Raw genomic sequence first — 17,038 nt, forward strand, 5'->3', positions numbered from 1 at the left:
AGGCAAAAATGCATCCAGAAATTGCCAACGCCAAAAATTAAACAAAGAAAGAAACAAATAAATATATAACAAAAGACAAAACACATAATACTGAGTTGTCTACTTGCACGCAGTTAAGTGCATAAGTAAAATCATGCAGGCTATAAACAGTGGAAAAAGAAAATTTGATTTGATTCACGTCATATATTTCAGTTCAGTGGAAACAGACATTTTTTACTTGTATTTTCTTACGTGGGAGCTCGTCGTGTATTACGTGGGAGGAGGGGGCATTTTGCTGGGGGATCATTATAAAAATCTTCATTGGTTTTGGGGCGTCATTTTCGGATAAGAGATCATTACCTGGGGGGGGGGGGGGGCAGTTTAATAAATCTTATGAAAGTAGTACAAATCAGTAATAATTGACTGTAACAGGGGTGAATAGTAAACAACGATCCTATAAAAACAACTGTGGATAAAGTATGTGGTGAACTTTGATTTTAAGCTAGAATATTTCTAGATTCCACAGCAATCAGGTTGGGGCGGGGGGGGAGGTCACTTTCACAATATGTCAGTAAAATTTATGGGGAGTCATTTCTAACAAAGTATGATGAACATAAGTCTCAGCCAGCGGGAACCATTAGCAGGGCTTACACAGGGATTTAACTTTGATGTAATCTTGTAAAGAATCAGGCAGGCCTGGTGTAATACCCAGTGATTCCCAGGTATGGGGGTGCACTGGCTTTCTCTTGACTAGTGCAATATGGGGGATTCCACTAACAAGTTATACATAAAAAAAAACTCCTTCTAAGGGATGCCAAAATCCTATAAGGCATTCAATTTAAAATTTAAAAATAAACTCTTCTTTTTAAGGGATGCCAAAATACTTATGAAGGATTCCGTTTACAAGCTAAAAATAAACACCTCCATCTGCAGGATACTATGTCTTTCTGAGAAATTCGACTCATTCCATATAGAGATTTAAAGAAAACATCTTTTTCTAAGGGATACCTATTAAAGTCCTTCTCAGGGATTCCACTAAGGTTTATGCTTCTTTAAGCACTCATTATGTTGAAAGATTTCACTTTAACAAATTGATGAGTTCAAAGTCATTGCATATACATTTTCCTTGAGCCCTACACTTCAAGTCTTTCAAACTACACCATATCACATTATACCGAATAGTCTACTTGAATGTAGTAGTGCAAATAGTAACTGTAAGTAACATCATTCATGCCGGAACAATGAATAGTGGATCTTCGATGTCACTTACTTTTAAAATGATGTCTCAGGTAAAAGGCATATCCTTGTGCAGAGAGATGCCAAAATCCTCATGAGGGACTGATTCCATTTATGCATTTACAAGTTACAATGGCGGATCCAGGGGAGGGGGGCCCCCGTTATTTTTAGACCAAACGGAGGCCCAAAAGGCCGAAAAGAAATTATTTGGAGACCACCCCCCGCCCCCCCCCCCCCCCCCTTCCCTTATCTGAAGGTCTGGATCCGCCACTGAGTTATACATAACAAAGTGTACCTCTTTCTCAGACATGTCAAACTCCATTCTATTTACAAGTTATACATACGCAAATAAATTGTAGTTCTTTCTGAGGGATGCCAAACTCCTTTTGAGGGATTCCATTCACAAGTTATACATAAATACAGTATACCTCTTTCTGAGGGATGCCATTAGAGGGATTCCATTAGTTTACAAGGTATACATATATAAAGTGTACCTCCTTCTCAGAGACGCCAAACTTCTCATGAGGGATTGGATTCACAAGTTATACATAATACAGTGTACCTCCTTCTGAGGGATACCAAACTCCTTCTGAGGGATGCCACGTCCTTCTGAGGGATACCGTGTTAGCAATTCTGAGGTGTATGCTCCCGTACGCTCTTATTATCGAACAATTCCTCATTTAAGGAACAGAGGAGTTTAAAATAATCTCATAAACATTTCCCTGGCCGTTCGAAGTTCTTTATCGTAAATTCTGCTAGTCCGACGACGTAAGTTGATCGCGAGATGCGCCGCCAACTTGTCTCACGAGCCGAAGATCGCCGAAGCAACTGTCGTTTCTGGTCCTCCTCGATCACCTCCTTCTGAGAGCCACGGCCTTTAGTAGTCTATTTTAATAAACTCCAACTAGTGGTCTATTATCAATGCTGCGTTCTGATTGGTTGAGCTACTACTAGGCTATATGTTATAGCCCACTAGTAGCGAAAAGCGCCGGCTTTGAAAACCAAAACAGTGGCGGCTGAATCGCGTTTTGCTAGGTGAAGTTGTTTTGTCTCGATATTTTTCGCCAACTAGTTGGATTTCACTAAAACAATTATTCCTCTTACCCTCATGGGCTATTGACTCAGAGCCCATTCGGGCTCAAGGAATAATTGTTAAATACACCAATCAACTTCACGTACAGTCTACATTCTTGTCAACATTAGAAAAAAGCACAATCGCCACAGAATTTAACCTTGATCGAGGTATCAGTGACCAGCTCATTGCTCATAAAACTGAGAATTGTAAGTAAATTGATAGAACAATTTTTCTCGAATCACTAGATAAGATATGCTTCTTGTAAAACTATCAACAAATCGAATACCTCATGTAAATTGAATTTTAACAGATAAATCCCTCAAACGGACAGCCATAGTTGATACCTGGTACCATATGCGTGTTGAACATAAATTTGATAAAACGTCTGAAGATATTACCATGTTGTGTTAATATTAATTTTGTAAACAGAAAGAATAGTGCAAACGTGGGAGCAAACTCCATTTACATTGTAATAGTACTGGTCGAAGTAATCTCTAGAAGACATAAGAAGCTTTTTAGAATAGCTTAGTGTTTCCATTAATTCATTTTTGTCAACATACTCCGTTACTCCGTTTTTTCAGGCTTCTTCTTTCAAATTGCTTAAATTGGAAAATTTACTGCGATGATCATTCTTCACTTTCATACTCCGTTAAGAAAAAAATTGATCTTTTTACTTTTTACTGAACAAAAAACAAGCAAGCAGGCAAAGAAATACGACCTTCTCATCAGCAAAGAAGGTTTTCGATCAAAACTATTAGTCGATATGGGCGTTACCTTCTTCATATATTTCGGCAAACTGCTGCTGTTGTCCTTGTCAATTTTTTCGTCTTCGGTTTGGTTGTTTTTCTTCATTGTAACTATATCTCAACTTAAATTATGATATGCTACAAAGTTTAAATTCTGTGCATTAAAAAAATTACCCGTTAACATATGCGTTCTATTTACTATTAAAAGGGGATCAGTTCACTGTCAATTATATCTGAAAAGAGCTTTGGTTGTCTTTTTTTCTTCGCAGACCCTTATTTGATAAAAGCAAAACGTAATGGGGCTAAAGTAATATGGAGAAATGAGAAAATTTCATTACTCGTCGATAGGGTTAAATGGAATATCCATGATAAGTAGTTTGATTGACAAATCGGCGCCTCATTTTACGGTTGGAACTACTTGTTTACTTTGTTTTTCTTTTAATTGCCTCACTTGACACATAATCTATTATACGTATTATATTTCTTATGTCCTGAGCCCAAGCTTATTACCAGGCAGCTGTTAGAACAATACGGTAGCTGGATTAACATAACTGACATGTACTTTAAATAAAAATATTTTTGAATTTCTGGCTGCTTCTTTCTATTCTGGCTTTTATTGAAGATGGATTGCTTATTTTCCTTTGGTACAACAAAGATAAGCTTTAAATCCCCCGGTTTGGGTTCAATAAAGTAAAACCACAATTGGCGTATTTGCTTCCTCAGTCGGCGATAAGCCGGGGGGCCTTCTTTTACATCTCTTGCCATATTTCATATGCTATGCTTAACATAATTAGTCAGGACCAGATGGTTCTATATTTTATCAGTTGAATGAGCTAATATAGCTGCAGTGAAGTTTTTTTTTGCGCTAAAATGAAAACGTGGTTTTGGGTTTTCGGCTGGTTTCTTTCGATTCTGACGATAACGGGAAATGGATTCATTATCTTCCTTGTGTGCAACAAACGACAACTCCGCACAAAAACCAACGCGTTTGTGGTTTCACTTGCAGTTGCAGACCTCTGTGTCGGGATAAGTGTGTTTCCTATGCTGTTTTCTCTCGAGATGACAAGAGATCGAAGCTATAAAGGGATGTTGATTGTACGCTGGTTGTTTCAAGACACCTCTGTGGTGAACCTTTGTAGTCTAGTACTGGAGCGCTATTTTGCCATCGTGATGCCTTTCAATTACGTGACTTTTATGACTCGTCAGCGAGTTGTACAGTTAATCTTCATTCCTTGGGCATTAACAATTATTTTTATTTTGCTTGAAGCGTCACTCTGGATCGGTTTAAATTCATTTTTTATCTTGAAGATTTTCATTTGGCCTGCTATTGTTTTCTTCTTGTTTCTTCCATCGTGTATGGTTAGTTTCTGCTTAATATCCATACTCTGTATCGTATATAAACACAATCGAGCATCGAGAATTTTAACTCGACAGTTACGTTTCAACCACCGTGTTTCACATAAACCCTATGAGAAGTCCTCAACTGTAATGATGGCAATTGTCTCAAGCTTCTTTCTTGTTCACAGTGTTGTTAATATACGCTGTGCTTTTTTAAGAATTTTAACCCAAGCTGAAGACTGTTATGATCTCGATTATAAAATACGTCTGTTAGTTTTAAATTCCGCTGTTAACCCTTTGGCTTATGCCGTGTTTAAAAGGGACATAAAAAAGGAATTGAAAAGACAGATCTGCACAGTGATTTTAAAAAAACAACACCGAAGGAAGACGCTCCATTTCAATAGGACAAATCGTATCACTGCATCTGGCACGAACTTGTAAGAAACGTTTAACCCTTCTTAATAGGGACACCAAATAGACGGGCAAGTGTTTAGAGGGCTGTTTTCGTCGGGAAAAAAAGCCATCAAGAGAGGTGTCGTAAATTTGGATGCTTCCGTGAGGTCCGCCAGCCGAATATTCTTATTCCATCAAAGATTCCTTTTCATTCGAAAATGTCTACTTATTGATATTATTAATTATGTCTTTCTCTCTCCGTCCAAAACCAAATCCATAAATGCTGCTCTTGCCTGAGCTCTGTTTACTCAGGGGAAATAGAAATAAACACACTGAAGTTGGGAGCAATATGCGGGCTATGGAATATGAAACAAACAAAGCATGAGTGAATTCTGTTATATGTTCGCCTAGCAAAGGTGCGGCCCAACAAAAATGCCCGAAGCAAAGACACCGAAGGTGCATTGCTGCCCCACACCAGGCAAGAGCAGAAGCAAGGAAAAATGCATAGGAGGATCCTAAGACAAAAAACTATTAATGCTAATCAGCTCCACTAAAAAAGAAATCCTCTGTTATTTATAGGTGGTGTACCAGCCGCCCTTGCAAGTACAGCACACCCAAAATTACCACTAAGACAGGGTTCGCACAGTCTTGAAAAGTACTTGAATTTTAGGGGAAGTCCTTGAAAAGTCCTTGAAATCCATTTTTCCTTGAAAAGTCCTTAAATTTGTGTGTAAGTCCTTGAAAAGTCCTTGAATTTTCTTCAACTTTGAATGCAGTAGCCTGGAAAAAGTTTTTTGATGCCTTTTGGTTGTCCGAGACAGAATTTAAATCATAGCTCAGAGAATTTAAAGGTTTATTACATAAAGTCCTCTATGTTTTATGCAATAATTAACTATCAGTTTAAGACAAGTGAACTGAAAAATGCAGAGAAGTTGGTGAAGCAAACAGTTAAAGCCTTAAAGTCTTATTAGAATGGACTAGGAATGTGCATTTTTGTTAAAATTATATTCCTAGTAAGTGGTCCTTGAAAAGTCCTTGAAAAAATAGTTGCAAGTTTTTGTATGAACCCTGTAAGACTCCATTGTGGGTAGGTGAACCTGAATCATTAGATTGGTCATGACAAAAAATAAAAACTAACTCCTGAAAAAAGCTGCCCATGCAAACTAAGTCAGGAATTTAAAGAAACTCAAGTGCAGCAGCCACACCAAGGGATACAAGATGGTAAGAATTGCTATTTGCCGGATGAATCCTTGGTAATAAGAGAAAATGAGATTAATAGGGTGAGAAACAACACGGTGGGGCAGCCGCCCATGCAAACTGACCCACCTTGCCAGTAAATATGTTGAGCCCAATTATTTGTTCAGGAACTGAGACTGGCTATCCTGATATAGCTCAGAAAGGCATTGGCCTTCCAGCGTCCTTGCATTCTGATCAGAGTATCAGAAAACCCCCGATCTGCTGCATATGAATCCTCATGATGATATCATGGGTTTTGATTGTTTTACTGAAAGTTACAAATGCGTTCACTGGCTTATTCATTTTGAGGAGTTAGGGCCAACTCACGTGTCACTTAAAATCACATCGATGGGATACGAGACTTGCTTACCTCGAAGGGAGAGGCGCGCGAAGCGTCGTCATAATTGGCCATCGTCAACATGAAAAGGTGATTAATTATAGGAACGATGCCCAGACAAAAGAAGTGGTCCTAATATAGATCGCTATGGGAAACGAAATTTAAGAGTTTCGGTTGAAGATATTACTTTGTTTACATATTCTGAAGGATGACGCACCTAGGAATAACGCTATTTTCTCTAGATGGGATGGTTATCTATCACATGGCTACCCGCAGCAGTAGGGACATTTAGCACCAGGCTTTTCCACTTTTGCGGTTGACCTGACACCATAATATGATGTTTAACATTGGAGTTTGAAAGTAATCGATGAAGTTGGGCAGATTTTCATAAGCTCTCTAAGCGTTGAATCCCCTCCCCTTACGTTAACCCCGAAGATCTTTCTAGGAATTAGTGCACTCTCCAATCAAACGAAAAAAAAACAGCTATGCACCAATTCTTGCATCATTCATTTAGCGTTTTGTCTTAAAAGAAAGGCTTTCTTTAGACCCCAGCATTGTCTAGTATCGAGTACCCAGTAAATTTGTGCCTTTTTGAATGATTAAAAGGATTTGATTACATTTTAATGTTTTACACTCTTATTTTTCCATAATTATATATTTTATAAGAATATTGAGGCTGACATCTGCGAAATTTTAAGTTAGAGTATTTTAAGAATAAACCGGAGGAGAATTTAAAAAGGACGTAATCTTGTGTGTGAAAATATTTTAACTTAACCGTAGAAAATTGTTCCTCTTACTAAACGGCAAGAACCCTGGTCATTGAATTTTTAATTAAGAATAATTCAAGAATATTCAGCCTGGGCTCGAAAAACAACTTTCTTACATATAAAAAACGTGTAGCAAATTTACGTTCGTCATCGTAAAAAAGAAATTAAATTAAATACAGCGTCCACAGTTAGCCTCAAGATAAATGCCTTTCAGCTAAAACAATACATGCTTTCAGCTTTTCCTTATTGGTTTGTCGCTTACTCGTTTTAAACTTTATTTTTAAGTTAAGTCCTTTTAAGTAGTATAGACGGTCACTTCAACTTTTGGTTTTTCGTGAATATCATTCAATTGCGCTTCATTCTGAACTGTTGCATTCGATCGATGTATCTTACTTTGGCGATGTTTTTAAGGTCAATTTGTTCATCAGTGTGTTAATCTCCTTTTTTATGTCCCTTTTAAAAAAAGCATAAGCCAACGGATTAACGGCGGAGTTGCAAACAAAAGTAGGTATCTTGTATGGCCAGTCTAAACACCATTTGTCCAAAATATATAAGATGCCACAGCGTATATTAAGACTGATGTAAGCAAGAAAGAGGCCTGATACGATTGTCATCAATATTACTCCGGACTTCTCATAAGATTTATACGAAACATTGTGGTTGAAACGTAACTGACGAGTTAAAATATCGGCTGCTCGATTGTGTTTATATACAACACGGAACATGGAAATTAGACAGAATATAATCACGCAGCATGGGAGAAACTCATAAAAAAGAATAACAAACCAAATAAATATTTTCAATATGGTGGTTGAATTTAAACCTATCCAAAGTGACGATTCTAGTAAAATAAAACTGACAGTTATTGTCCAAGGCACAAAAATCATTTGGACAACTCGCCGACGAGTCATAAGAGTCAGATATTTGAAAGGCTTCACGATGGCAATATAGCGCTCCAGTACTAAACTACACAAGCACACCACAGAGGCATCTTGAAACAACCAGCGTACAATCAATTCAGCCCTTTTTAAATCTTGCGAACAGCTGCGATCTCTTGTCACCTCGTATGAAAACAGCAAAGGAACAGCAGTTATCCCAACAAAGAGGTCTGCCACTGCAAGTGAAACCACAAACGCGTTGGTTTTTGTACGAAGTTGTCGTTTTTTGCACACAAGGAATATAATAAATCCATTTCCAGTTATTGTCAGAATGGACAGAAACCAGCCAAGAACCCAAAACCACGACTCCATTTTTCAGCTAAAAATTTTAGGTTATTTATCTCCGTTATATTATTGCAAGTGAGGACATAAAATTGTCTAAACATCTGTTTTGGTCTTATTGACTTGTTTGCTATTGTAATTTGAATACCTGGGAGTCTTGACTTATGCTTATAACGTAAAGAGAGATTTAGGCAACAGGCAATCTTGAGATTTAATTGGAATATTTATTCAATTTGATCAGATAAGTCACATAGATTAAACCAATCGTGCTTAGTTATCATGACAACGGCAAGTAATGGGAAACCTTGGTAACGTGGTACAGATTGAAGTTTGCTGTTTGCCTTGAACGTGATTTTAAATCTCTCTTGTGACGCAAGAAGAACAAAACAGGACTTCCGGCTCAAGTAAAAAGGCACGTTTGATGGGTATATCAAGCTAAGCCTGCGTGAGAGGTGTTCGTAGACGTGTTCCATTAAGGCGTCTTACATGCAGCCGAGAATATTTATTACTATGAAATTTACTCCGTCAATTCTGCTGATAACAGCCACCGACCAACACCACATTAGGGCCATTTATACGAGGAAAAATAAGACGCGTCTTACATAAGACGCGTCTTAAATAAGACGCGAACTGTACCATTTATACGAGCATGTCTTATCTAATAAGACGCGTCTTAGCTAAGCCGCGTCTTCTTTTAGACGAAATGTGCCGTTTATACGGAAAGTTCGCGTCTTATTTTTCCTCGTATAAATGGCGCTATTGAATCTTTTACGCATTGTTAATCACCTTGGTGATTAGAGAAAATGCACTAACGCTTGATGCAGTGGTTTCAATAAAAAAAATCTCATTCCGATAAAAGGTATGTACAAAAACAAAAAGGCAAAAATAACTAGAAATAAAAAAATTAACAACAGCAACGACAAAAAATAAAAATCTTCATGTTTATTGATCGTCATCATTAAGGGTGACAGCAAGGCTATCTGCCGATATGTTAAACAGTTGAGAACAGCTGCCCTGTGCTGAACATATTCCATCTACAAGGAATACAACGGTTGCATGCTTTCTATCAGGAATAAGAAATATTCAGAAGGAAAGAATGAGAAGAACATTCTCGCCTGATTTACTGTATTTGCAATTTTCCGTTACTTGAACATATGCCTTACTTCGCTGTCACGTGCGCTTTTTCTTTTTGTGCCCGCAAATTAGCAAGACATTAACACTGAAGCATTCTCATGAGATAGCTTCTGTTAGAACAACGGCTACTCTTTTAGGATGGTCTCTTCTTTAGTGATTTTAGTGCGACTTTTTACTACTGTCGACGAAACAGTTCTGAATTTGATTAAAAAGTTGGATTTTATCTGCTTTTAATACCACGATATAAAAGGTAACATTAAGAAAAAGACGATAAAACTCAGTAACAGAATCCTTTTTAGAGGAATACATTGTTTATTTCTTTTCTTTGTGACATAGGTTAGGGTGCGACAACCTTCTAATTGAGTCACTGCTTTTTTTAAGAGTGGTAGGTAATTCATATGACGCTTGCAAAGTCACGAAATACTCAGTTTGAGATATGGTGCAGTATTGTAACAGTGTGAATTTCTTGTTCCTGTCCTTTGCATCATAGCATATTAAGTATCTACAGAAACCCATAAGGGGTTGAAACGTGTAACTCGCGTTCAATGCTTGTGAATATTCATTTTGACCATATTTGGAAATCTTAGTGACAGATATCCATTTTCAACAAAATGGCTGCTGCGCGATCACCATGCAGATGTTTTAAGACAAGAGTTCTGCATTTCAAGTTTAAAAATACACCGTTAAAAGACAAAAACTGGAAAGAGAAAGTTCAAAAGAATGCTCAGCTTTCTTTTTGTGGAGAAAGGGAAGCTTTTCATCAAGAAATCGTCCTTCGAGGAATTCAACCTTGTTTTCTTCACGGCCGAGCCCATGGTCTGTTTTGAAATGCAACCAAGTCAACGAAGTTTTTGCTGAATTTTCAGGTACATTTTGCAATCTATGGCCAAGACAATTACGTTTTCGAAAGGGAATTTATGTATTTTTAAGTGTTTCATAGACGTTTTATAAATTTTTCTCTTCGGCGCTAAAGAAAAATTACAAAATGTGCCCTGATTTGAGATGGACTTTGTGTTGAATTTTGCCATGTGCTTAGCCGATGTCACTTGCGTGAACGGATCCACGATCCAGATAGTGTTTTCCAAATTGCTTTAAAGGATTAACTTTTCGGACTTTGAATAAAAATTTTCAAGAAACGGCTTCTCTGTCTGTTGTTTTGAGTTTGTTTAGTCATAAAATTAGCTCAAAACACGATCGTGACTACAACATCTAAGTTTAATTTAAGGTTATAAAATGCTTCTCACATTCATTACAAGCATCACTTTTTGCGAAGATGTCAGGTTCAGGTTTTGGACACTTTCGATACGTAGCTAATGAATTTTATTCGAAAATATTTTTCACTGTTTATTCTAGACTTTTAACATAAGAATTTTGAAAGCCTATTTGTAGTATAAGTTTACTGTGCAGAGGGTCAACGAGGCATCGTTTTTTGAAGTGACAACTTCAAGAAGTTGCGAGACCGTCAATGGGTTTCATAATGTTACGTTTGGCCAGGGTGGTAAGGCAGTAATATCCTGCTCAGTGTTTCGGTAATATTCCTGGTTTCAACCTTTGAAAGCTTTCTCGGCTTTCGGGAGTTTTTCTCCCGTTTGTCGGCCATTTTTTTAAGCGGCGCGGGAACCTGAAGGAAAATTACGTCACGTTGTTTACGAAGTTTGATTGGTCAGTTATCTCTTCTTCTCGTTCCAAATATGGTACTTTCGAAAATGAATAATCACGAGCATCGGACAAAGCAAACATATGAGAGTTACACGTTTCAACCCCTTATGAGTTTCTGGTATCTACCATAAAACTTTCTTTAATATTACCTATTGCGGTTCATCGCTCTAGGGGTTCTCCTAAAGAAGTGAAACGTTAATATAAATCATTGAGCAATGTCCTTTTGCCGTTAAGTGGCGGCAATGTGACGCGTCTTTAGCTGTCCGAATATTGTTGTTTAAAATTACAAATAGCAGTCGTAAACGCACGAAAATTATAATTGCAAAAAGAAGTTCAACGAGGTTTAGCGATTTTCTGTAATCAGCCAAATCGAACAAATTTGTAGTAGCTCTAAGGTAATGGTAAAATTTTATATTGAGAAAACAAAAAGCTAATATTAACGCATCGGCTATAGAAGGTTATTTGGTTGCATTTGGTAAGGATAGAACGGATAAAAAGAAATCTGCCGTTTACTTGCATGCTTTTCGTTTGTTATTGGCTCTTTTTTGACTACCCACATTGGAATACAGATTTTGTTAAAGTAACTGTCGTAAATGTTAAGAACTGATATTAAAGGGGCAATGTCCCGCTATTTGCTATATTTTTAAAAAGCTAAACTTGTCTTCGTATCAATTGAATTCCAAAAATCAGGGTCCATTTTTGTTTTTGAGGGTTGTGTTTAGGTATTGAAACTGTTTTCTGTCGTCTGTTGCTCAAGATGGCAAGGACAAACCTTGAAAAAAAAATTAGGCCAATTTTTTCATCAGTGTTTTAATGTTACACTGCAAAAATCACCAAAACATTGTTATTCACGATTAATGCTCCCTAATGAAATTTGTTAAATATCTTCCTCATACCTCTAAAGAAGTAATGACGTCAGCACGGAATTGACCTAAAACAGCAATGATAGCCCCCTTAAATCAGAGTCGCTCCTTGAAGAAGGTATGCTTGGGATTTACCTACATTGGAGTTCCTGTTTACATTTAGAGTCCAACACTGGAGTTCTATTGTCAAACGTTCATTGGTTTTGTTGTACTTGACATTTTCAGCCTCGTAAGTTTGCTTTCAGCAGTTTTGGTGGGCAGTAATAAGTGCATTAAAATGATTTGCATTAAGGTGGCTCGACCAGGTTTCTCAGTAACAATACTTAATTATAACATAACGAAAGTAAAGCGTGCTCGGTAAAATTGAGGCAAATTGAACAAATCTCCTCCCTTGCAAGGTCAAAAATGCACCGGTAAAATATACAAATGAAAAGTAGAAGTTGAAAAAGTACTCAGTTGTCGCTTTGAGGGAAAGTGCAAAAGATGAGGCGACAAATTTACGTTGAAGGACTTCATCCTTGTTTGCTTCGCGGCGGAGAGCTCAGTAGAACAACCTAGACTTTCAAAAAGTCCTTCGTCGGATTTCATATGGCGCGGGACTTCGTCGCTCGCGGTCGCGGTCGGCTGCTTCGCGGCCAAAAAAGGCTCCTCCGCTCGCCAAGAGGTCGACTTGTAGAAATTCTATAGAACAACCGAGTACGCGAAGTTTTGAAAGGATTTATAGAAGGCAAATGGACATGTTTTCTCTCTTGATTATGTTATAAAAGAAATAGCGACCGTTGCAGATGTGCAAGCATCGGGTTATGGATGCACTTGGGAGATTTGCTAAGTACTCAAGAAGCTAAAGTTTTCGTGCTTAGCAACCTTCCGCGTGCATCCTTAACTCGATGGTTGCACTCTGTTTGTTCACCACTTCTTAATTTCTTTGGACTCAAAGTGCGGAGGCACCTAAAAGAAAGCCCCAAATCAAATTTTACCTTTTTCGCTCCACTTTTATGCTTGGATTTGGTCCTTAGAGTTAAACACCAGGGGAGATCGGCGACATTTGACAAATTTAACAAGTTGAAATATAATCGCGATGAAGTTTGAAAGGATGCAAATTCACATTAAAAGTGACGTCAACGTCTCCGTCGCTTTCGTGGTGTCTGATACTTCATAGCCAGTAAATAAGGAAAATAAGGAAGTTTTTAAGGTTATAAAACAGTGCTCCTCTTTTATGTCAGGGATTACACTGAGTGTTCATCACGGGATAAAAGTCATCAGAAAGACACCTGGCGGTTGATTACGCTGTATTTGGACAGCACACAAGATGTGTTTGAGCACAAAAACAAACAGGACCTTTCCGATGGAAGACTATTGGGTAAGCAATCAATTCTACTTTTCTACTGCGTTTCATTCCTCACATAGGACGGAAATGAGCAGATAAGAGGAGTAAAGCTTTTGTCGTTGTGTGTGTTTGTGTTTAGAGTGATCTATAATCTCTGACAAAAATCTTGAATTACTTGAAGTTAAATTTAACACTGGCCTCGCGTCCTTCTCTCTGCCCCCTTACCCCGGGCCAACTAACAATAGGCAGCTTACGCAACAACGACGGCGACGGCAACGAGAACGGCAAAACAGCGCTAGGTTTAGACTGGCAAAGCAACAACTTTGCATCACGCTTCTTTGTACATTTCTTTGCCGTCAATGCACGACTACGACGTGATAATGCCACGATTTTTCGAGGGCGGGAACACAAAACAACAACTTTCCTTTTCTTTTCCTGAACTTTCATGCAGTCCTTTAGAATTCAACTCCAAAAAAAAATTGCCAAAATTTGACGAATTAAACGAGATGGAATAAGCGCGAAAAAGTTTGAGGCAGCGTAAATTCTCTTTTTAAGTGACGTTTTCGTAGCCGTCGCCGTCGTTATTGCTTAAGCTCCCTAATGTTTTTTTTTAGCCAGGCATTTGTGGAATTACATATATAAGGTTTTTCAAAGGCTTATGACGAGAATTTCAGTAGATACTGTTGTTATTGCAGTTATACAGTAGGGTTTATTGCGAATTACCAGGTGCAAAGCAGACACACAAAACCCAAAAAATATGAGAAAGAATACTGAGTGTAGTTACCAGCAAAATGACAGAACTATTTGTGAAACGGTTAGCTTTGTTGATGGGTTACGATAACTGAACAAAGCGTAGCCTCATATTTCCAAACACAATTGATGGCAAAAACTGTGGTGTTGTGTGCTTATTTTGTGTCTGATTTCTTGTTATTTTGTTTTGTTTAGTGGCTATTTCCTTTTTGAATATAAAGGAAGTAGTCTGAACAGATCATGTTGGTTTTGCTCCACACCTTATCTTCTTTAAAATAATCAACTTTTTGGATACTGGTTTTAGGCTCTTTCTCAATGATTTAAGCCCCTTTTCGCGTGCGGTTCTAGCGTGACTTCTCGCGAATCCCGCAAATGGAGAGGTTGCTCTTAGGCTAAAATAATGTTTGAAAACGTACCCATATAATAGCAATCCTACTATTTAAACAGTGCGCTGTATTTTATTATCGCGGTATCTGTTGCTCTAGCTAACTGTGCATGGGGTTAGAATCTTTATTCTGTGTTTTCACTCACGTGGCCAGCGTCTATGCAAATTTATTGGAACAAAAGAAAGCGTTTACGTAAGAAAAGAGTTCAACTCCCACAGGAGTGGTTTGGGACACAAACATGACCACCGTTTCATTGTTTTGGGACACAAATATGGCCGCCATGACGTCATGTGAAAACACACAATAGCTTATGATCATGGGGTATAAAGATTCTAACTTCACAGTTAGCTAGAGAAACAGATACACAATAGTTATAAACAGATAGTCATAAATCAGCTTACCACTTTAGTTTCTATTGGTTGTTATTTCAGCAGACGGATTTCAGTTCCTTTTCCGCTACTGTCGTGACAACGAACTACGATACTTACTAATGTTTGTGCAAACAACTCTCGCTTCAGTAACGTAAGTTGAACCAAATTTTCTTGTTCGCTCAAATTCAGCCACAAATTTGTGGAAACCTCATTATGTTTGCAATATATGTGGTGGTTTTTATTTTTCTTTAGTCCTCTTTTTTTCTGGCGCAAGTTATATTTATGGCTCTTAACAAAGAGAAAACAAACCTAAACTGGTTTACAGCAGTTCACCCAAGATCGCTTTGAACCACAATTTATCCATGTATTTTTCAACTATTTTAAAAATTACTCTCTGAATTGCTTAAAATAACCCGGGGGGGGGGGGGGGGAAGCGGAATTAAAAATAGGTGGCTCGTTTCTTCCATTTAACTTTAACTCTCTTGCGTTTGTTGAGTCACCATTTCATTTTATCGCCAGTTTGATTGTTATGATGATGTCCATTTCATTTTCCGTTTTCATTATTAAGACAAAATTCCAGAAGAAAAGCAGACTCATCAGGTAAGTTAATGTAAGGCTTTGTAGTAGTCTTTCACATCATTCTAAAGGAAGGAGTACAGTAAAAACCCGCGTATAAGAACCTAGATTTTAAGAGCCTGTTAGGCTAAGATTGTCCATTTGGACCCCTTTTACATAAGAACCTGTTTTAGCCTACAATTTTGAAACAGGTTCTTATTTTTGAGAAATTCGGTCAAACACTGACGAATGCACAAATTTGATATAACATGCTCTACCAGTCAGTAAAATGAAGATAAAACCCTGGCAAGAAGACAATTGACATGTAGATCTATATAACCTTGTACTTTGGTTCTGTTTAACTTGCATGGCTTCGTATAAAATCCATAAATGGCTTTAACACGCTTGGTTTAAAGGAAGTTTTATAACATATTATGCACGCAATACCAAAAATAAGCCCAATAAGGGTCGCACCCACCAATGACAAACACCTTACTTAGTTTTAAAAATAAGAACTTGTTAAAGAACCTGAGTGGCCTAATTTTCCAGTTAGCACCATGTTTATAAGAATCTTCTTAGCCTAGCTTGGAAAAACTTAGGTTCTTATACGCGGGTTTTTACTGTAAACCGCGTAAAACATTTCAGCTGAAAAGGCACTCTGCAGTGGACCCTATCAGTTTTAAAATTCGTTGGAATTCTGTTGACCTTCTACCAATGAAGCGTTGGCTTAGATAATTGAACTATTGTTGACAACATTGCCGAAGAGGGAGAGGAAGGGATTAATTTGAAACTGCACAATGTTATGTAGTTTTCCTCTGATTAACTAGGTGTGTTTACTGTCACGTAAGGTTCTTTTTCTTACGTATTGACCCTTTGGTTTCTAGGTTCATTTTTGTAGACCTGTTGTGTCCTTGTAAACTGTTGTTTGTACAGGAAATCCGGTGCTGTAGGTTATATTCAAAGTAAGCCTCTTTGGTAGATGATTTGCGTGGATCAGTTGCTTTTCTTGTCTGGTGCAAAGGGACATTTTGAAAAAAAAGCAGTTTCATGAGTTTCTTCCACTGGACATTCGTTATGAATCGTCTATTGCCAGACAAGGAAGACCAAAAGGGCTGTAAACGGAGACATAAAACCAACGGGTGTTAGTATAACACAGTTTTACAATAACTAACCTCCTGTGATACATAGCAATGTACTATATGACATTGAATGATCAACCCAAAGTGATTTCGTAATGAAGGTTTTACAGCACACCATTTCCAGTGGTTAGTACTACTCATCTCACAAGCTTCATCTCTTTACCTTAGACGCTGCCAGGGGCATGTGGAAACACTTGTTTAGTCACGTGAGAAGCCTGGTGTATGATACACAGTGTATCCAGACCTTGCCCAGTCCCTTGGCGGACACGCTCGCTGCTTTTACGCTCTCGGCCCTTGAAAGGTAACATGTAGCCTAAATTTCAGCCGTCCCTTAATTCGAGTCGCATACTCACGAAAGGTAAGTCTGAATCAACGAGCCTCTAATGCCGTCCAGTGACGACCAAGTAGTGATTTTGATTAGTTAATTGTCCAAATATTCGCATAATTATGTATGATTATGAGTAATTTGAGCGCGACCGTCATTTCATATTCAGCGGATCGCATGCTTGCCTGGAGTGCAAAATGTC

At 37.9% G+C, this 17,038-nt stretch overlaps 2 protein-coding genes across 2 annotated transcripts in view; one reads left to right on the forward strand and one right to left on the reverse strand.

Moving 5' to 3' along the window:
• The window catches only part of LOC140951513 (protein MMS22-like), a 92,450-nt gene that overhangs the window by 62,993 nt on the left and 12,419 nt on the right, over nt 1-17,038 (forward strand). The window contains exons 19-22 of the mRNA XM_073400775.1: nt 13,207-13,343; nt 14,878-14,968; nt 15,386-15,417; nt 16,680-16,812. Coding sequence (XP_073256876.1) covers nt 13,207-13,343; nt 14,878-14,968; nt 15,386-15,417; nt 16,680-16,812 — 393 coding nt within the window. The remainder of the gene's footprint in view (nt 1-13,206; nt 13,344-14,877; nt 14,969-15,385; nt 15,418-16,679; nt 16,813-17,038) is intronic.
• Nucleotides 7,497-8,461, reverse strand: LOC140924184 (octopamine receptor beta-2R-like). Its single transcript, XM_073374218.1, has one exon. It carries the CDS (start codon nt 8,355-8,357, stop codon nt 7,497-7,499), a length of 861 nt encoding a protein of 286 aa, XP_073230319.1. The 5' UTR covers nt 8,358-8,461.

This window comes from Porites lutea, chromosome 1 (assembly GCF_958299795.1).
Source record: "Porites lutea chromosome 1, jaPorLute2.1, whole genome shotgun sequence".
Taxonomy (NCBI): domain Eukaryota; kingdom Metazoa; phylum Cnidaria; class Anthozoa; order Scleractinia; family Poritidae; genus Porites; species Porites lutea.

Coding starts and splice junctions, on each gene's coding strand:
- LOC140924184 (XM_073374218.1), bottom strand. CDS start 8,357: ATGGAGTCGTGGTTTTGGGTTCTTGGCTGGTTTCTGTCCATTCTGACA.